Genomic DNA, 21,164 nt, shown 5'->3' with positions numbered 1-21,164 from the left:
TTGTTTCTGAGTTCTTCATCCTCTGTGTATATTTCTCTACCTCTGGAGTCTCAGCAGCCCAAGGCAGGAACTCATTATTCTAGTTACGAAGCTTTGGGGCCATAGGCAGCACCACTTCGGATAGTATTGCCAGGGGAGTCCAGGAACCACTTGGGCATCAGTAAATGAGAGTCTTGGATGAGGAGCCTGAAGCTGAGGCTGGGCAGCTGTGGCCAGCACTGCACTCTGCCACCTCTCACTGTACCACTTCACCCCCTCCTGACCCTCAGGCCAAGCGGCTGCTTCCCCTGTTGGCTCAGAGGACCTTGCATTTACCCAGTTCAGAGCCTGTTTACACCATCCTTTCCCTTGGTCCTCCCAACACTCTTCAGACAGAGGTACGGACTTGCCCAAGGCCACCAAGAATGGAGACAAGAAGCCAGGTTTTGTGGTTACTCAGGCCAGTAACCACAGCTCTCACAGTCTTAGGTGCAGACTCCACAGGAAGACCCTTCAGACTGTTTATGAGTTAGCAAAACCCCAGAGCAATTGCTTTGTCTTGCCTGCCTCATTACAGTAAATAAGCCTGTTGGTGGAAACCAAATTATGGCCGGTGCCGCGGCTCAATAGGCTAATCCTCTGCCTGTGGTACTGGCACCCCGGGTTCTAGTCTTGGTCGGGGCGCCGGATTCTGTCCCGGTTGCCCCTCTTCCAGGCCAGTTCTCTGCTGTGGCCAGGGAGTGCAGTGGAGGATGACCCAAGTGCTTGGGCCCTGCACCCCATGGGAGACCAGGAGAAGCACCTGGCTCCTGCCTTCGGATCAGCGCAGGGTGCCGGCCACAGCGCGCCAGCCGTGGCGGCCATTGGTGGGTGAACCAACGGCAAAGGAAGACCTTTCTCTCTGTCTCTCTCTCCACTGTCCACTCTGCCTGTCAAAAAAAAAAGAAACCAAATTATTTTTTCCAAAAGGTGAAGACTTTGTTTGAGTTCAAAGGGCTCCCATCTTCCATTCAGTTACACAATAAATTCTGAGAAAACAAAGTAGGTTTTTACCCAGATATAAAGGTGCCTATTCAGGCTCTGTTTGCTTAGTGAAATCTGTTTTCCAGAATGTTCAGCAATTCTGCACATGTTGTAATGGGGAGGACATGGGTTGTGGAATCAACTGCACTTGGATTTGAACCTCGGCACAACCATTTCCTCATGTCTGTCGTCCTGGGCGCTTCCATTAATATCTCAGAATGGAGATTGAAACTTTGTCCTTTTTTTTTTTTTTTTTTGAGATTTAAAAGTATTTATTAGAAATCAAGGACCTCCAGCCAAAGCTGCGTGGAAGTGGGGCTTCCAAGAGAGGAAAACCCAAAGGGGACTGGTGGCAGTCAGCTTTAAGTACAATTTTGAAGGGAAAAAAAAACCTTGCTGATCAGATTGAATGCTGTCCTTAAGACCTGTGACTGGTAATGGTCAGAGCCCCTCTGCCCATCATGTTACTCTGTGGTGAGCATGGTGCTCCCTGGGTTATGCACCACACTGACCCCGGTTATGGTGAAATTAACTGAAAACAATATCTCCTGTGCCTGACACGTTTTTGTTTTCATTGTGCTAATTGGCCACATCTCTGTTATCTTACCTAGACTTCCTGTTTTCTCTTGAGTTTGGTTAGCTTCCTGTCTTAACAGTGCTTTTTTTGTTTTGGTCACGCACTGCACAAATCTGAATGTTATGTTGTAAAGCTAGTAACCCTTAGTTTTCTTCTCAGGTGGGAGTCTAGAATCGCAGCCCTCAGAGAGATGCACCACAGATCCAAGGCGAGAGGTCTTTCTATGAGTATTTAAGAGGATGCTGGACCCCTCAGGGTTTTTGAGAGATTGGAGTTTGCGAGGTAGATGGATCAGTCTGCTCCGCCTTGGTTCTGTTGATTTCAGTCAATGCCTGCCTTCATTTACCAGGTCAAAACTCCTCAAACCAAATGATGTATAAGATGCAGTTCCAGACCTCAACAATTTCAGGGAGCAGAGGGTGAGCTGGACCCAGGCAACCAGAAGTGGTGACTCAGGCTGAAGAGAGTGGTGGCAGAAGGACCCAAGAAGTGTTTGTGGCTCAGAGAGAGAGAAGGAGTGTCCAAGGGAATGCACCTGCCATTTAAAGCCACCCCCCGCCCCCAGCCCCTGCCATGTGTCAGGCACACTAGATGTTTTTGCAGTTAATTTCCCCACAACCAGGATCAGTGTGGGGCATAACCCAGGGAGCACCATGCTCACCGTGGTCTAATATGGTGGGCATCTCCTGGGCTGGAGACCCTTACAGTCTGACCGTTACCAGTCATAACTCATAAACGAATTTGCTCGAGCACTTAACGTTGCACAGTAGGTGGGAGGTAGACCAGGGTTGGAATTAAGTCTCCTCCCTCTAAATCCATGGATCAGCGCCTGGCTCACCGAAGGCCGTGTTTGGGTTTTCTCTGCGTCACTTTCCCCCGTGTCTTCCTCTTTTCAGGCTCGTTCTCCTGCTCAGATTGGAGTGGCTTCTCTCAACACACTCTTCATTATGATTCATACCAACTTGAAGAAAAAATTCAGCTGCTGTGTCCTGGCTTTTCTCCTGTTTGCTGTCATCTGTGTGTGGAAAGAAAAGAAGAAAGGAAGTTACTACGATTCTCTTAAAGTGCAAACCAAGGAATTCCAAGAGCTGCAGAGTCTGGAGAAACTGGCCATGGGGTCTGGCTCCCAGTCTGTGTCTTCAAGCAGCACTCTCAAGACCCCACTCAGGGGCGGCCAGGCCCTCAGCAGCCCCAGGGCCCCGGCCAAGGCCAAACCAGAGACCTTCCCCTTCCAGGTGTGGAACAAGGACAGCTCATCCAAAAACCTTATCCCCAGGCTGCAGAAGATCTGGAAGAATTACCTGACCATGAATAAGTACAAGGTGTCCTACAAGGGGCCAGGGCCAGGCGTTCAGTACAGCCCAGAGGCCCTGCGCTGCCACCTCCGGGACCACGTCAATGTGTCCATGGTAGAGGCCACAGATTTTCCCTTCAACACGTCTGAATGGCAGGGTTACCTGCCCAAGGAGAACATCAGGACCAAGGCTGGGCCGTGGGGCAGGTGTGCTGTTGTCTCATCAGCTGGATCTCTGAAGTCCTCCCAGCTGGGCCGAGAAATAGGTGCGTTCTGAGGTGTTGATGTTGTTCTCTGAACACTGAGTGAGGGCCCTGGGGACAGGGCGCAGGTCCGTGGCAGTGTTTTCAGCCATCTTTCTTGAAGGTGCCACGGGGCAGCTGAAAGAGGTAGGGGCAGGGATTCAGGCCCACGGTGCCTTTATCCACTAGCATTGGTTTTATCTGCTTTCAGGATAGGTGTTCTGCAGATGTTTTCATTTGAAAGGGGAGTCCCACCTCTAGCAATAAGCAGAAAGCTAGAATTGATTGTTGAAAGCATTGGAAACATAGATCTCTGTTTCATTTTTCAGGCTCTGAAATTCTGTTATTTTACCAGTTGAATGGGAGACTTTGTTAACCTCACCTGACTGGGTGATGTTCAGCTTTTCTCTTCGAAAATAGCTAGTTAGAATGGGAATTCTTAACTTGGGAGCTCTGGACCATCTGTAGGGGACCCATGAGTCTCTAAAATTGCATGTGGGAGTATCTGTGGATTAGGTGTGTATAATGTGTATGTGTGTGCGTGTGTGTGTGTGTGCATGCACCTGTAAGACTCAGTGCATTTCTCCAGAAAGAGAGAGAGCTCTCAGATAGCAGTTGATTCTTAGAAGCGTGTGTGACCCAAAAAAGTTTGTGTAAGTCACTGGTCAGAATCCATCAATTTGCTTTTCTTGAACCCCTTTGCAGCTGATGAAGATAGAAAGTCTATCCGTATTTGTAAACCTGTGCAACAGAGAGCTATGGGTTTGCTTAGGGCCTCTTATTACTCTCATTCGGAGAGAATGTGTTTTCCATTATTCTGAAATGAATCAGACTAAAGAAAGCAAAGCACAGGAAGCCTTACTTCTCTCTCAGGCTGGAGGTACTGGAGCAGGTGAGGTCATTTGTCTCCTTTTTTATTTCCTTCATGTGACTGCCAGGAAAAATGGTCTAAAACCAACACAGGCTCTCAACAAGAAAAGTAGACCCAAATTGGATTCTCTAGAGCAGAAAGAAGTGTGAGATCACATTTTCTACCTCCCCAAATAGGCAGTGTTTACCAATAACAGCTGCCAAGATGACCAGCTCCACCCCAGCTCATGCTTTTTTGGTTTCTTTTTGACTTTGTTTTCTAGAAATGAAATGTGATTAGTTTTTGTTCACCCACAATGGAACTAAATTTCGTTCTTTCTTCCCCATTTTTTTGCTGCATAATAGCAATATTTAGGCTCTGCCAGGTGTTAGCTGCTCCTTCTTCATACCGAGCTATCATTGTGTGCCTCGGTTGAAGCTTGAGGCACAGCGTGAGACCTCTATGAATTGTGACGACAGTGTGATTTTTATGCACTCCTTACAAGTTTCTAGTGATTTTTAAATAATTTTTGTTTTTAAATTTTATTTGAAAGGCAGAGAGAGAGAGAGAGAGAGAGAGAGATCAGAAGTCTGTTGGTTCACTCCCCAAATGTTCACTTCAGTCAGGGCTGGGCCATGTAGAAGTCAGGAACCAGGAACTTAGTCCAGGTCTCCCACTTGAGTGACAGCACCCAAGTATTGAGCCATCACTGCTGCATCCCAGGGTGCACATGAACAGGAAACAGGATGGGAAGGAGAGGAGCCAGGACTCCAACCAGGCTCTCTGAGACAGCGTGTGGGTCCCCACGTGATGTCACAACCATTGCACCAAACACCAGCCCCGTTTCACAGCGATTTAAATAAAGACTAATGAAAGTAGGCTTTTTCTGTGGACTGCAGTTACAGCTTCACGTAAGTACCACGGGAGAACTTTGATCCTGGGATATAATAAAAATTGGTTATTAAGCTTCAAATGTCCTATCTTTTATAGGGTGTATCCTCTGGGCATTTAAACTGATACATATATGCTAAGGCATTTATTCACTTGTTCTTTTTATTCATTCATGCCCCTTGTTGAACCCTGGAAGTCCTAAGAAGCGTGCCAGGTCTGGAGACTTTTCCCTCCCTCCAGAATGTGTTGAGCCCAGTCCCAACCAGTGAACACATTAGATGATTTCAAGTTGTTTGCTCTTACAAATAGTACTGCTGATGAGGTTTTTGTGCAGAGAACTGAAGAGATATTATTGCTTTTCAGGGAGGGAAATATCCATAGGATGGGGCTAGAAAACCCAAATCTGTTAAGTTTTATGGCAATTTCAAAAAAATACATATTTATTTATTTATTTGAAAGGCAGAGTGACAGAGAGAGAGAGAGAGAGAGATATCTTTCTTCCATCCTATGGTTTACTCTCCAAATGCTCACATCAGCTGGAATTGGGCCAGGCTAAAGCCAGGAGCCAGAAACTCCATCTGTGTCTCTCATATGGGTGGCACAGGCCCAAGCTCTTGGGCCATCTTCTGCTGGCTTCCCAGGTACATTAGCAAGAAGGTGAGTTGGAAGCCGAGCAACTGGGACTGGAATTGACATCGCCATACAGGATGCTGACCAAGTAGAGGTTTAACTTGCTGTGCCACAACAGTGACCCCCAACTAATTTTTTTTTCCTATAGTACAAGAATGTTTCTAGAGAGACTATAATAATGTACTGTGTCTCCATAAGTTCCATAAACCTGCCAATGGTGGGCTCAGTGATTTTTGTTGTTATTATTATTTTGTTATAAGTTAAAACCTGCTTTTTTGCAAAGCTACATTAAATCTGAACAATAGGGCTTGGCATTGTGGTACAGTAGGTTAAACTGCTGCCTATGACACTGACATCACAGATGGGCATTGGTTTCAGTCCCGGCAGCTCCATATCTGATCCAGCTCCCTGCTAAGGCACCTGAGAAAGCAGTGGAAGATGACCCAAGTGCTTGGGCCCCTGCACCCAAGTAGGAGACCCTGATGGGAGTTCTAGTCTCCTGGCTTTAGTTTGGCACAGCTCTGGCTGTCTCAGCCATTTAGAGAATAAATCAAAAAAATGGAAGATCTCTCTCTCTCTCTCTCTCTCTCTCTCCTTCCCCCTCTCTCTGTAACTCTGCCTTTCAAATACATAATAAATTTGAAGAAAACAAACTTGAAAAATAAATTTTTGTATGGATGAGAAACAAGTCAGCAAGGTTAAACTTTTGTTCTCCTTTAGGGACGTGCATCAGTCATATTTGTGTGTCTCTTTCCAGAGGTGAATTGGTTTACTTCTGCAGGTAAAGTATCTCAGACAAGTTGCAGGTTTTTAGTTCAGTTACACATTTTTAAAACACCATCGCCATGGGAGTACACTTTCTGTGCACCTGCTGTGTGCCTAGCGTGTCTTGCTCTTTTAGTCCTCCCGGTAGCCTTGTGAGGTAAGTAAGGTTGTTGTTCTCACTTGGCTGTTGTAAGAGGTTACACAACAGGCTGGTGGCCAATTGCGGTTGGAAAGCAGCTTGTTTAACTGGAAAACATCCACACGTCACCCCTCTACTCTGTGTCTCATGGCGACTGTATTGTCCTAACAAAATTTCGTGTGATTAATCCCCCACTGATGTCCTAGAGAACAGAGAGGAGCATTCCGAGCTGAGGCAAAGGCAAGAAGCAAGGCTGCAGGGGAAGAGGTGTGCAGTGTGTCTGCACCTTGGGAACAGTCCCGTGTGGCTGCTATGCAGAGCCCGGGGAGTGCGGAGGGCCGAGGAAGAAGGCCAGCGAGGCAGTGTGGGTCGGCTGGTTGAGAATCTGGACAGTCGTCACCATGACCTTGGGTCCATTCTTTAAGCCACAGAGAGCCCTAGGAAGTTTCTAAACTGGAGAGAGATGGGATGGCAGGTGCTCTGGAGAGACTTCCCTGAGTCCTCTTCTCTCTGAGCACTGCTGTGAAACCTCCATAGCTCCATGGCCACATCCAGCTGAAAAATGCTGGGTCTGTTCAGGCAGTGGTAGAGGAGAGAAACGGCCTGGTCTGAGAGGCACCCTAAGGGAGGAGAGCCAGAATGCAATGTCTGATTAGAAATGACCCTGAGTGAGAGGCAGGACTTGCAGGTCCTCCCGCATGAGTCAACTACATCATGTCACCGAGGAGTTTGTTTCTAGAGGCAGGCAGATTGCTTTTGGCTGTGTTCAGTTGGAAGCATTTGTGGATTTTCCTTGGGTTGATATCTGTGTATAGTTGGGTGTTTTGTTCTGGAGAACCATCAGAAATGGAGGTCAGATTTAGGAGTCATTTATGTTAATATGAGTCCAAGGAAAAGGCCTGATTAGGAAATCTAGAAAAAGATTTATAGTTAAAGGACAAGGAAAGGAACAAGCAGAAACATCCAGGGGTTGGAGGAGAGAGCACAGTGGGGAAGTTATGGCGGAAGACGAGAGGGATGGAGTTTAGGGGTGGCGTCTGTTGGCATCAGTGCCTGCAGACTTGGGGCAGGTTCCTGGGCAGATTGAGGGCTGAGAAGATAGCCTTGGATTTAGTAGCTTAGAGAGCGTGATTGGATGTCACAGGTTAAGTTAGCAGACTTCCTGTAGAGGGCCAGATAGTAGATGCTTCCAGCATTAAGGGCCAAACCGTCTCAAAGCTACTCAGCTTTGCTGTTGTAATACAAAAGCAGCCATAGCCAGCACTTGCAACAACACTTTATTCATAAAAACAAGGGATGGGCAGACTTGGCCTTCAGGCCATAGTTTTGTAACCCCAATCTAGTTTCTCTATCCAGAATTAGAATGCAGCCTTCCACAAATGGTTATATGATTCTTTAAGCTAATTTTACAAAATAAGAATGTTTGGTGGTAAAAGGTGATAAAAATGCTTTCTGTCACCATTTCTAGCTGGTTAGAGTTACCACTCCTGGAGGCAGGGCATCCTGGTAGATTGACTTTACTTTGAGCTAATTCTGTTGCTTTCTAAGCATGTAATTATATCATGCGCATATAGTGTTGAATTTGTTTTTTCCTTTTCTGATTTGCATTGTTTCCAAGCTCTAACTCTTAAGTTACAGGTGGTGGCTTCTGTTTTCTGCAACTTCTTCTCTTGCCAGACTTCTTTGCTGGCTTCTGGTAGTTGGAGATTTCTCTTCCTGACTCCCAGGAGGTCTATTTGAGCTGGAAACTTCTTCAGCCCTCAATAACAAAGGGTGGTTTTGGCAGCCAGAGATCTTATGCCCTATATTTACGTAACCTATTTAAAAAAACTTTTTTAGAGTCAAATCCCAACTTTATATGTGGTCTCCCCATAGAGACATAATCGAGTTCCTGCCAACATCTTGAACGGCTTCTTTAACTTTTCTTTGCCCCACTCCCTTGTCTCCAGCTGGGTTCTTCCCCTTCATCAGAGTTGACACTTGCTGCAGCTTCTGGCTGGAAAGGACCTCCTTGGACCCTACCCATACCTGGCTACCCTTGGGGTCTCAGCTTTGAGACATACTCAGAATCATTATCAGGAGATCCCCTTAGTGTCTCTGGCACACAGCTCAGTCTATTTGTGTTATAGTAGTAACTACAAGCTGGAACCAGCTTCCAAAGAGGTGGTCATGCTAATTTATTGTCTCTCTGTTCAGTGGGAAAGTTCTATGAGGGCAAGAACCTGTTCTTTCTTGCTCACAACCATTGTCTCCAGAGCCTAGATGGAGCCTGGCATAGAGTAGGTGTGCAGTCAGTATCTGTGGAACAAATAAAAATTCTCCTTCATCATCAAGTTCAATATCAAGGGACCTTCATCATCAAGGGACCACGCTCTGTGCCGGGTGTTTTTCCTTTGCTCCTCCATCCTTTCCCATTTGGGTGTGATCCCTGAAATCGTAGACTGTATTCCTTGCCTTCTGGGTTTTGCTTGGGACTGACTGGGAGAAGCACAGGCATGAAATGGGAGAGTGAAGTCGGGACATCCATTTCCCCTGCTGCCTCCCTGGACAGTCTCTTCTTTGACTGGAGGTCTTGGCCCCTGTTGGGCGGCCTCCTTGGTCTCCAAGTCATGCTGTCTCCCTTTTTCCGTCGTGTCTCCAAGATCTGAGGGAAGGAGGAGAAAGGGGTTGGGGTATGGATGATCCTAGCCCCTTGCTTGCCAGCTGGATGTTAGCAAGAACTGTGGTCTTTGGAGACTTCTCATGCTGGTGGCCTGTCCTAGCTCTGTATCTCTGTATCTCTGCGTGGTACGTGGGGTTAATGATGGTTCTTGGAAGTAGCCAGCCCTGGGGTAGAAGCTTGTCCCATGGAGATTTCCTTTAACTCTGACCACAGCTGTGTGACTAGTCCTTTGAGGGAACTCTCGGTTACTCTGTTGGAGCTTGTCATCGCTTTTCTCCTGGGATTCTCCTCAGTAATTGATTCATCTGTGAGAGTGAAATTTCTGATGGATCTGCCTTTGTCCTGTGATTGCTGCTAATCACATTTGAGACCAGTGGGCTGATTTCCATAGGGCTTGTTGCAGTTGTGAGTTGTGGAACCATGCACCTGCTGCCCAACGTGCAGTTCATTGTGTCTGCCCTGTAAGCTGATAGAAGCGTGGACTATGTACAACTCGTGTGACTTCCAAGCTGTTTCAACAGCATTTTGTTCTGGGATTGAGGCTTCGAGATGCTGATTTTGTGAATGAAGTGTCTGGAATCTTGAGGTTTAGTGTATGTATTAAAATCTACATAAAGAGGGAGGCGATCATCCCTTAGCTCTGTGGGCATTTGCTTTCCAGATCATCTTGTAGTGAGCCAGAAGTCTTGTCTTCTCCCCATCCATCTGTGTGGATAAATAATTGCCTAAGTCAAACCACCTGAAGGTAAATAAGATACTGGAGGGTTGAGATGACCCCCAAGTCTGGTGATCACCAAACTTGCTTCATCAAGTAAGGTAGGGATGAGCTGCCTTGGGATCACAAATGCTCAGGATGGAATGGTTCTTACAGGTTATTGGATCCCTCCCCCATCAGATTCGTCAATGCTAGATAAACTTCTTTAAGTCTCCAAAACTCTGCCTCAACAGCTGCAAAGAGACAGGAAGCAATTAGGGTTTTGTGAGATGGCCTGTCTAATCTGCATGAGAACAGATAAAACAGGTAGTGAAAAAAAATGGGTTAAAAGTTGTGTGAGTTTTTTTTTTTTTTTTGCAGAAATTTGAAACCCATGCACAGTTTTTTCATAATATACATTTTCCATGAACATTTTGAAGACCCTTTGTGTATTATTTCTGACGTAGTGCTTATTTGAAAAAGAAAGAAAGGGGACTGGTGCTGTGGTGTAATAAGCTAAGCTTCTGCCTGTGGTGCTGGCATCCCCTATGGTGCCAGTTCGAGTCCCAGCTGCTTCTTTTCTGAACTAACTCTCTGCTTATGGTCTGGGAGAGCAGTAGAAGTTGGCCCAAGTGCTTGAGCCCCTGAACCCACATAGGAGACCCAGAAGAAGCTCCTGGCTCCTGGCTTCAGATCAGCCCAGCTCCAGCCATTGTGGCCATTTGGGAAGTGAACTAGTGGGTGGAAGACCTCTCTCTCTGTTTCTCGGTCTCTCTGTCTGTAACTCTGCCTCTCAAATAAATAAAAATAAATCTTTAAAAAATAAAGAGAAAAAGGAAAATAAATGGTTTAGTTTAACCCTATGAGCTCCTGTGGCATTTGTGCCACACCAAGCTTGTGATCTTACCCTGGACTGCAGGTTCCTGAGTGGAAGGAACTCTTAATTGTTGTCTTGGATGCTGCAATGATTTCCTTCCACTTTGAAGGGCTGCCCACTTTTCAAGGTGCACTGGGGGTAACTTGTAAAATAAACTAGACATATGGTAGCATCTGCATTTCTCTAGCAGTACTAGAAACAGTGGCCTGCTGGTGACATGAAGAGAATGTCTGGCTTGGCCCTTGATAAATGGAGCAGTGAGCCCACTACAAGGAGCTCAATGGCCCTGTTCACTTAATTCTGAACTTGGTACTTAGGTGTGTCACTGAATAGATTTCAGGAAGGCTATGATAGGACCTCTACAGCCTTTGCGTGGCCAGCAGACAGGTGATCACCTCTGTATACGAGCTTTGCCTAAGCACCACAAGTATCATTTCTCTGTGTGTGATGACGGCCACGGTCGGGGAGCACTATTCCCTTGCCCGTCTCCTGCCTTCTTTCCTCATGTCCCTCTCTCTTCCTGCATACTGCCAGTACTCATCGCCTCTTTTCTGTTTCCTTGTGGTTTATAGATGGTCATGATGCAGTCCTGAGGTTTAATGGGGCACCCACAGCCAACTACCAACAAGATGTGGGCACAAAAACTACCATTCGCCTGATGAACTCTCAGGTAACGTTTCTTCTGTGCAGAGATGGAGAGAAGGACCACGGGATGTATCTGCCAGGAGCACTTCAGAGACGCAGCCTAAGTGCCCTGCCCTTCCCAAGGCCTAGATTCTACACTGGAGGCCTAGATTCTACACTGGAGAAGGAGAAGACAGTGATCCGTGATCACCAGCCTGCTGATGTGTTCGTTAAAACCCCCTGCCATGTTAGTCTGCACCCAAGAATGTGTCTAGTGCCTAGGGAGGCAGAATTCTGCTGACACAGTAGCTTGGAGCTTATACCTGGACTGTCATAGGAGGAACAGCAGAGCAGGGGGCTCCAGGGGAGAGTAAGGAGTGTTGTGAAAGTCAATGAAACAATGCATGTGAGAGCTATAAAATGTTGCACAAGTAACATTGTCATCATGTGATTAGGTGTAATTCAGCACTAGTATTTGTGTGTGACTTCATGAATTCCCTTAGAAAATTAGCTCTCTGAAGTTTTTTCAGGTAGCCAATTCTGATTTCCCAATACTTATGGAACCTTGAGAAATAGTCTTGCCACCAGGTTCTGTCAATAGGTTTACTTAGCGGGCAAAACTGAATTGCAGATTCCTCACAACTGCATGAGAGGGCTGCAGCTCTATCTGCCTTCAGCACGATGCCTGGCATTTGCCTTGTCCTGAGTCAGCAGAGGAGCCTTGGGTGTCTATGTCCACGCTCACTCTCTGTGCGCTTCCCTGGGTTCTTAGAGTGGAGTGATCCCTGGCCCCTGGCAGAAACTCTTTCAGAGCTGCCCCCTTAAGAATGTTCATTTCTCCCCTGCTCTGGCCGGCCTCCTCTCCTGTTCTCTCTCTACACTTCCTGACTTCCAGGAACTCACCAGCTGGCCAGACTTGCTCCCTGCACAGCCTGCTTTGTATCCGAGGCCTACAGCCGTAAGACTCTATGGTGGGATGGGGCTGGTGGAATTTAACTTCTTTACGAATAGCCACCATCTTGGCTCATGAAAGGGAGAGTTGAGCTCTTCAGGAAAGTCAGGAAGGCTTCTCTGAGGAGGTGGTTCTTAGCTGTGTAGGTGGAGTAGGAGTAAAAGATGAAAAGGGATTTAAGAGCTTTCAAGATGAGTCAATGGAATAGGTAAGATCCTGGGTGGAAAGTGTGTGGCCAGCGTAGGGACTTAGGGAGAGGTGTAGTATGTGGGGCTGTGTAGGGAGAGATGAGACGGAAGGGAAGAAGGGGTCAAACCGTGGTGCTGTGATGTGCAGTTTTCATTTGCATTTTGTAAACATGCCCGGCTTCCATCTGATCAGAGAGACATGGGAAGATCTTGCATTAGTCTGGGCTAGAAATGCTGGTAGCTGGCAACAGAGTAGGAGTGAAAATGAGTGTGAGAACAGGATGGATTTAAGAGCTCTCTGGGACATGCAGTCAGCAGGTTTGTGTTAGATCGGGTATGAGAAGTGAAGGGAGAGGCGCCAAAGCTGCAGCTGTTTCTGGTTTGTGTAACTGACTGGCTAGAATCACTGAGATCACAGAGACTTGAAGGTGTTGTGGGTGATGATGGCTCAAGTCCAGGAGGAGGGTAGAGATACGAGCCATACTTCTCTGATTCTAGGGAGGGCCAGTCTGAGCTACCTTCTCAGTCTCCATGAAGAGCTGACAAGTAGACCTTTGCACCAATGTGGTCAGAGTTTGAAGTCAGGTCTGCCCTGGAGGTGAGAATTTGTGCATTGTCTGTGTCTGGGTGGCAGTGAAACAGTGGGACTGAATGACAGGAAGGGAGAAAGTGTAGAACGAGGAGAGAAGTCCTATCCAGGAGCTTTGGGTACCAAAAGCAAAGAAGCAGTGTGTGGGCATCAGTATCAGATGCTCCTGAAGCCCAATTCAGGGGAAAATTGAACCACATCTGCAAAAGGGAGCCCACTGGTGACCTTAGCAAAAACTGTCTGCCGAGAATGGTGAAGCCAGAAGCCAGACTGGAGTGTGTCACGGAGTGGCTGGGGAGAGGGAAAGGGGAGGGCGAAGGCAGGTTGTTCTTCCAGTAACTCTGGAACTAAATGGAAGGAGAAATGCCTGGTGCAATTGTGGATTCTTCATTTCCGAAACTGGAGAGGACGGAGTATGTGGGTCAGCAGTCAGTGGGTGGGATCCTGGGAAGGTGGCAGAGTGGGAAGCGCTCCATTTTGTTTCCCCACATTGACAACCATTGCACTGGCAGAATCTGTAATGCAGCTGTTTTGGAACTTTGGAGTCTATTGAAGGCTTGAAAATTCAGGGGAGGTTTAGAAGATAACTTATGGTTAATTTCACCTGTTCACAGAAGCAGCTCCCTAGTCCTTCCACTCAACCCCTGGCTGGGCAGTTGTTCATGTGTTCCTGAAACAGCCTGCACATGACTCTGGGACCAGGGCAGGCAGTATGGACGCTGTCCTTTAAGTACTGGGGGGGGGGGGTCTATGCTCTGTGATCATGTGTTGATGCTTCTTATCACAGAGATACAGAGAAGAGATACAAGTGGCCAATAGGCATACGAAAAGGTGCTCAGAAAGGCAAATAGAAATTACCTTACACCCATTAGGGGAGCTTCTATGAGGAGAAATTGCAACACTTCACTATTGGTGGGATTGTAAAATGGCCAATATTGTAAAATGATATGTGAATTTCTCAAAATACATAAAAATAGCATTACCATATGAACCAGCAATCCCACTTCTTAGGATATTCTTCTTCTTCTTCTTTTTTTTTTTTTTTTAAAGGTAGAGTTACAGAGAGAAGCAGAGGGGAGAGAGATCTCCATCTACTGGTTCACCCTCCACCTGTGCCAGATTGATGCCAGGAGCCTCTTCCATGAGTGCAGAGGCCCAGGGACTTGGGCCATCTTCTGCTGCTTTCCCAGGCCCATTTGCAGGGTGCTGGATCAGAAGTAGAGCAGCTGGGACTCAAACCAGTGCCCATATAGAATGTTGGCACTGCAGGCTGTGGCTTAACCCACTGTGCCACAGTATATTCTTTAAAGAATGGAAGGCAGGATGTGGAGAATATTTGTCTACGCATGTTCAGAGCTCTGTTATTCATAATAGCTAACATGTGGTCGAGGCCCCAGTGCCTATCAGTGAATACATGAATGAGCAGAGTGTGGCACACAGTTTTTTTTTTTTTTTTTTTTTTTTGACAGGCAGAGTGGACAGTGAGAGAGAGAGACAGAGAGAAAGGTCTTCCTTTGCCGTTGGTTCACCCTCCAATGGCCGCCGCGGCCGGCGCGCTGCGGCCGGCGCACCGCGCTGATCCGATGGCAGGAGCCAGGAGCCAGGTGCTTTTCCTGGTCTCCCATGGGGTGCAGGGCCCAAGCACCTGGGCCATCCTCCACTGCACTCCCTGGCCACAGCAGAGGGCTGGCCTGGAAGAGGGGCAACCGGGACAGAATCCGGCGCCCCGACCGGGACTAGAACCCGGTGTGCCGGCGCCGCTAGGTGGAGGATTAGCCTAGTGAGCCGCGGCGCCGGCCGGCACACAGTTATAATACATATAATGAAACGTTTCTCAACCTTACAGGGGAAGGAAATCCTGACATGCTACAACATGGATGAATCTTGAGGACATTATGCTCAAAGAAATAAGCCAGCACAAAAAGACAAACATTGTAACATCCCACTTGTATAAAAGTTACTTAGCATAGTCACAATTCTACAGAAAGTAGACTGTTGGTGACTAGGAACTGAGTGGGAGGCAGAGGAGGTGCTGTTTCATGAACACAGTTTCCGTTTTGCAAGATTGCAGAGAATTCTGGAGATGAATAACGGTGATGGTTGCACAACAGTGTGAATGTACTTAATACCACTGAACTAGACTCTTAAACACGGTCAGCTTTAGAAGTACGTTATCAGGGCCGGTGCCGCGGCTCACTAGGCTAATCCTCCGCTTTGCGGCGCCGCCACACCGGGTTCTAGTCCCGGTCGGGGCGCCGGATTCTGTCCTGGTTGCCCCCCTTCCAGGCCAGCTCTCTGCTGTGGCCAGGGAGTGCAGTGGAGGATAGCCCAAGTGCCTGGGCCCTGCACCCACTGGGAGACCAGGAAAAGCACCTAGCTCCTGCCTTCGGATCAGTGCGGTGCGCCGGCTGCGGCAGCCATTGGAGGGTGAACCAACGGCAAAAAGAAAGACCTTTCTCTCTGTCTCTCTCTCTCACTGTCCACTCTGCCTGTCAAAAAAAAAAAAGAAAGAAAGAAAGAAAGAAAGAAGTACGTTATCAGAAAAGCAAATTGTAAATAAAAGCCAGTGGAGGAGACGGTCACCAAAAGACAAATACTGCATGATTTATGGGAGGTACCTGGAAACAGAAAGTAGGGGAAAAACAGGTTTGATGGTGGCGGGGGGGGGGGGGGTGTCGATAGGTGCTGTGGTTCAGTTAGGGACAATGGCAAAATTGTAAGCCGGCGCCGCGGCTCACTAGGCTAATCCTCTGCCTTGCGGCGCCGGCACACCGGGTTCTAGTCCCGGTCGGGGCGCCGGATTCTGTCCCGGTTGCCCCTCTTCCAGGCCAGCTCTCTGCTGTAGCCTAGGAGTGCAGTGGAGGATGGCCCAAGTACTTGGGCCCTGCACCCCATGGGAGACCAGAATAAGTACCTGGCTCCTGCCATCGGATCAGCGCGGTGTGCCTGCTGCAGCGCGGTGGCCATTGGAGGGTGAACCAACAGCAAAGGAAGACCTTTCTCTCTGTCTCTCTCTCTCACTGTCCACTCTGTCTGTCAAAAAGTAAAAAAAAAAAAAAATAAAAAAATTTAAAAAAAAAAGGAAAAATTGTAGAGATGGATGGTGGCGATAGCTACACAAGGGGAATGTCCTCAGGGCTGCAGAGTTGTATAATAAAAATGTCTCAAATGGTCAATTGTGTGTTACGTATGTTCTGCTTCAGCAATGCTGGGCCACTCTGAGGTGGGAGAAGATGAGTTTAGAGAAGCTTATCTCTGCTGCATGGACAGTAGGGGCTGCAGGTCAGAAGGCGGCAGCAGACAAGGGAGGGGAGGACCAAGGAGCCCTCAGCAGTCTCTTACCAGCTCCTTGGGCACCTCTTTGTGGTGCCTCAGTCTTAGTGAAGAACTAAACTCTAATCTTCCAAAGAGTCCATACCTTTATACAAAGCCAAGGTAAGTTTGCCTGATGATGAAGAAGACTGGAGGAGGTCAGATTCCACTGGAGGAGGTCAGATTCCTCCTCCAGTGTTTCCCACATGAGTGCCTTGAGCCAGATGCGTTTCCCGTCGGAGCCTCAGTTCCCTTCTTTGTAAAACAGGAATCAGAATGGTTACCATGCAGGGTCCCTGTGGGACCACATGGGACCCTAAGTGTGGAGCATTTCACCCCAGAGTGCTCTGCGTGCAGCACCTGCTCTGTAGACGGTGGTGACGGTGGTCACTGCTGAAGCTGGGAGGCCCTCCTTTGCCTGTTTGGGACTGACTGTACCTTGCCAGATCCCAGGCGGATGGGCCTGGAAGCTCCCAGCAGGGATAACGAGCTGTCTCAGGGCTACTTGGGCAGTGCTCACCAGAAGGGATGCAGGACTTCTCTTCAAAGCTGGTTTTGGGGGAGGAAAAAAAAAAGTAAGATCTGTGACTCTCATACAGATAGAAATGTTAGCCTGTGGGAAAACAGCACACATTGAAATACAGGAATGAAACCTGTTGTTCCAGGAGGTGGCAGGAGGGAGGGAGACGGGCAGTCGAGGCTCTCCAGGGCTAGGTTGAGACAGCGTGTCCATCGGTTGCCCACAATGACAAAGAACCTGAAAATAGCTCCCACAGAATCAGCCTCTGGTAGGGCACAAGGGTGTGCCAGGGACAATGCATAGCTTTCCACTGAAGCACATGTTGCTCTCGCTCTCCGTGGCAGGGCCCCACTTCCCAGGGAACACCGTCCATTCTTGAGAAAGCCCCTCCTGTCCTCCTCAGGTCGCCAAACCTCCTTCCTCGCCACCCAGAGCAGGCGCTGGGTAGCTGGCTTGTTCCTCCTGTGGAACTCCGTTATAGCACTTCTGAGTTCCTGAACTGGGAGCTCTGCGTTTGTCCTCAGGGCCCTTTCTCACCTTGATATCCTAGGAAACTGGAGAGCCACCCTCCCTATCTTCTTGTCTTCCAATTATCCTACAGTCTTGTGTCTGTTTCCGTGTAGGGGCAAAACGAGCCCTTCCCATCATGCACAGCGGGCACCTGGCCCCCTCAAGTGAACTGGAGGCCTGCCTGTTACTTGGGGAGAGTTCTGCCCTTGGGAAGCTCCCTCTTTTCCTCCTGCGAGGGCAGTGGGACCTCCTCTCATGGCACAGAACAGCCTTTTGTGCTTCTGGGATGTGACAAAGCCCTGGAAAACAAAAAGGCACTTTCTGATAGAGAAGATGGCTTTTTTAGAGAACTGTGTCATACCGAGGTTTCAGCTCAGCAGACCTATTCAGGTCCCCTGTGTCAGGTGTGGTTCTGAGATTCAACAGGAAAGCAATTCAAATGCGGGTCTTTAAATAAATCGAATTTTGACTCAACTGAGCACCTGCTGTGCTCGGTGGGCCTCAGAGGGAACACAATGAAACAAGAAGATCCAGCGGCTTCCTTAGAAGCTTTGTAAGAACTGGAGAGAGAGAACTTTTGCTTAGTGACAGGGCGCCTAGCCTTGTTTGCCTAGTGACAGGGCATCCTGCCTGGGCTTCAGCTAGGTCATTTCCACATTACTTAATGGGGCTTATCCTGAAAAATAGCTGGTCCCCTTTTTACTGCACTTATACACTCATGCATTGCTTACTGATGAGGGCACATTCTGTGAAGTGCATTGTTCAGAATGCACAATGATTTTGCCCGTGGGTAAACACCGTAGACTGCACCACTGCATACCTAGGCTAATGGGGTGTGTGTGTGTGTGCATGGCTGCACTTTCGAGGGCATCTCTCTTGTTTCATCTTCGTGACACCCGTGTGAAGGGTGGCCCCAAGCACCTGACTTGGAGACGCTTAGACTCAAAGAGTTTGTGAGACTCATACAGAGTAGCCCAGGAAGTAAGGGACAGAAGGTGGCACCGGTCTCTAGGGCTGCTTGCCACCCACACTTTCACCCCACCCCCCACCCCACCCCCGCCAAAAGGTTTCTGGAAGCTAAAGTTTTTCTTCTCAAGAGACTGGTGTATAGGTACCTGGGTGAGTATTGGCAGGGGTGGTAAGGGTGGGGAATTTCCAGTAACAATAGGCATAAGAACTGATTGGATGAGTTGGGTGATTTGATGGAATCCTGATGATACAGTTTTGAGTCCAGGATATGGGCTCAGGGACTTTTTTTTTTTTTTTTTAATTTGAAAGGCAGAGTTACAGAGAGGCAGAGGCAGAGACACACACAGAGAGAGAGGTCTTCCATCTGTTAGTTCACTCCCTAAATGGCCGCAATGGCCAGAGCTGGGCCAATTCGAAGCCAGGAGCCAGGAGCTTCTTCCGGGTCTCCCACGTGGGTGCAGGGGCCCAAGGACTTGGGCCATCTTCTACTGCTTTCCTCTGCCATAGCAGAGAGCTGGATCAGAAGTGGAGCAGCCGGGACTTGAACCGGCGCCCATATGGGATGCCGGCACTGCAGGAAGGCAGCTTTACTGGCTATGCTACAGTGCCGGCCCCCTCTGAGACTTCTTGATTTTGGCCCAGACCCATTGTAAGTCACTGATAGTGTTCAGAATCTGAAAAGGGCTTCACGTGGTGTTAGACTCAGCCTGCCTTCTTTGTCCGGAGTGCCCTGCTACGTGCGGTGGCTTGTAATGTGTCCAAGCTGCCCTGGATCTTCTTTTCTGGTGTTGCCTGACCATCTGGGGGTGCTACCTGCCACCCCAGCTTCCATCCAGGCAAGCAGATGTGCTCCCTCCTAACCCTTGCCTGGTTCGGGGAAGGAGAGGCAGAATATGACACCTTCTTTCCCCCAAGAGCTCTGGGTAAATTGAGGAGAAAAGAGCCCTCCCTCCCCCGAGCCTGTCCCCTGCTTCACAAAGTCTGTAAAAGTACAGTGCCAAACAGGGGCCTCTCTGCTGTGTCCTGTCCACTTGGATAAAGGAACAGCAGCTGGGGGCATGGGGCTCTTTTATGAGGGCTCTATTCTTCCAGGCAGGACTGGTCCCTTGGGCAGGACTCACTGGGTGACAGGCTTGGTAAGCAGAGCACCTGAGGGCTGTAGATGGGACTGGCAGATGCAGCACAGGGCTGGGATCCTGCTCTCAGCTGCCCATGTAGCCTCAAGGCAACCTGCGAATCCACATAGAGGAGTGGACATGGATCGATTCAGAGTCCCGTCCATTTCTGGCTGGGGATGGAGCTTGCTGGCTTTTCCTTTTCCTCTACCAGATCCGAGCCCTGGCCATTCTATCTCTCTTCTCTGGAAGAAACGACCATTTCTCTGCACCTCTTTCCAGCTGTATGGAGCGCTTTTTCCTGCGTCTCAGCTGGCTCAGGTGGATGTCGTTTCCAAATGTAAAGAAGGACTAAGGGAGACCCCTGCCCCTTCCTCATGAGGCTGGCATATTTATTGATTAATATGTGTTTTAAAGATTTATTTGAAAGAGACAGACAGAATGAGAGAGCTGGTTCACTTCCCCAAAAGGCCACGATAGCCATGACTGGGCCAGGCCGAAGCAGGAACCTGGAATTCCATCTGGGTCTCCCACATGGGTGGCAGGGGCCTAGGCACTTGAGCCATCTTCCACTGCTTTCCTAGGTGCATTAGCGCGGGGCCAGATAAGAAGCGGAACAGCTGGAACTTCAACCAGTATTTATATGGGGCACTGGCATGGCAGGTGGCGGCTTAATCTACTATACTACATTTAAATATCTGCCGTTTTATGGTAGCCCCACTGGAGCAGAGCGAAGCCTCTGGTAGGAGCCCACGTCTGGGCTTTGGTCCCCGCCAGATGCACCTTGTAGCCTCAGAGAACTCTTTCTTCTCCTCAGGTCTCACTTTACCCCTAAAGGATGGGTTTGGGATCAGTTCCTCTGGGCTCTTCCAGATGTGACCGGCTCAGGACCCTCCCAGGTCCTCTGTCCCATGCTGTGTTTGACACCCCCTTCCGAGGACTCTGGCTGCCCCTGGTGCTGTGCGAGGCAGCGTAGGGCGCAGGTTTGAAGCTGACTTCTGTGCTTAGCGGCGATGTGATTTGGATGTGACTGTGGGACTTGGGCATGTCCTTAGCATCTAAGTCCGGGTTCTTTCTGTAGAATGGGAATATTAGTTCTTCCCTCATGGCGCTGCTAGGCAGATGAACTGAGATAATAATAATATGGGGGAAGCACCCTGATGTAGTAAGCATCATCAAATGGTAGCTCATTTGTTGGGTGTATCTCTGGGAATTTCTTTATAAGATTTATTTTATTTATTTGAAAGACAGTTACAAAGAGATTTAGAGACAGAGTGAGAGAGAGAGAGAGAGAGGTCTTCCATCCACTGGTTCACTCCTGAAATGGCCTCAATGGCTGGAACTAAGCTGATCTGAAGCCAAGTGCCAGGAGCTTCTTCCAGGTCTCCCACATGAGTGCAGGGGCCCGGGGACTTGGGTCATCCTCTGCTGCTTTCCCAGGCACATTAGCAAGGAGGTGGATAGGAAGCGGAGCAGCTGGGACTCGAACCAGCGCCATATGAGATGCCAGCGCTGCAGATGGCAGCTTTCACCCACTGTGCCACAGCGCTGGCCAGTCTGGGAATTTCTGAAGGCAGCAAAACCGCGGATCCTGCAAGAGAGGCTGGGAGTTTTTATTTCAGGTAGCCGTGAGTTGAGGTAACCATCAGGAGTGTTCGTTAGAAAGGAAGACAGAGAGAAAGGACACTGGGGACCCTGCAGGCTGTGCCTCTCGCTCTCCTGTCTGCGGCTTCGCGCTGGCTCTGCGACATCGCCCTCTCTG

The 21,164-nt window shown here is 48.7% G+C and overlaps 1 protein-coding gene across 12 annotated transcripts in view; it reads left to right on the top strand.

Moving 5' to 3' along the window:
* Positions 1-21,164, top strand: part of ST6GAL1 (ST6 beta-galactoside alpha-2,6-sialyltransferase 1) — a 122,864-nt gene that overhangs the window by 93,983 nt on the left and 7,717 nt on the right. For all 12 annotated transcript variants that reach the window (XM_002716497.5, XM_017346979.3, XM_070072388.1 and 9 more), the window contains 2 exons: positions 2,476-3,139; positions 11,196-11,293. In XM_002716497.5, coding sequence (XP_002716543.1) covers positions 2,527-3,139; positions 11,196-11,293 — 711 coding nt within the window. In that variant the 5' untranslated portion in view covers positions 2,476-2,526. The remainder of the gene's footprint in view (positions 1-2,475; positions 3,140-11,195; positions 11,294-21,164) is intronic.

This window comes from Oryctolagus cuniculus, chromosome 4 (assembly GCF_964237555.1).
Source record: "Oryctolagus cuniculus chromosome 4, mOryCun1.1, whole genome shotgun sequence".
In the NCBI taxonomy this organism is placed as follows: Eukaryota; Metazoa; Chordata; class Mammalia; order Lagomorpha; family Leporidae; genus Oryctolagus; species Oryctolagus cuniculus.
This window is presented reverse-complemented; position numbering and strand designations above follow the sequence as displayed.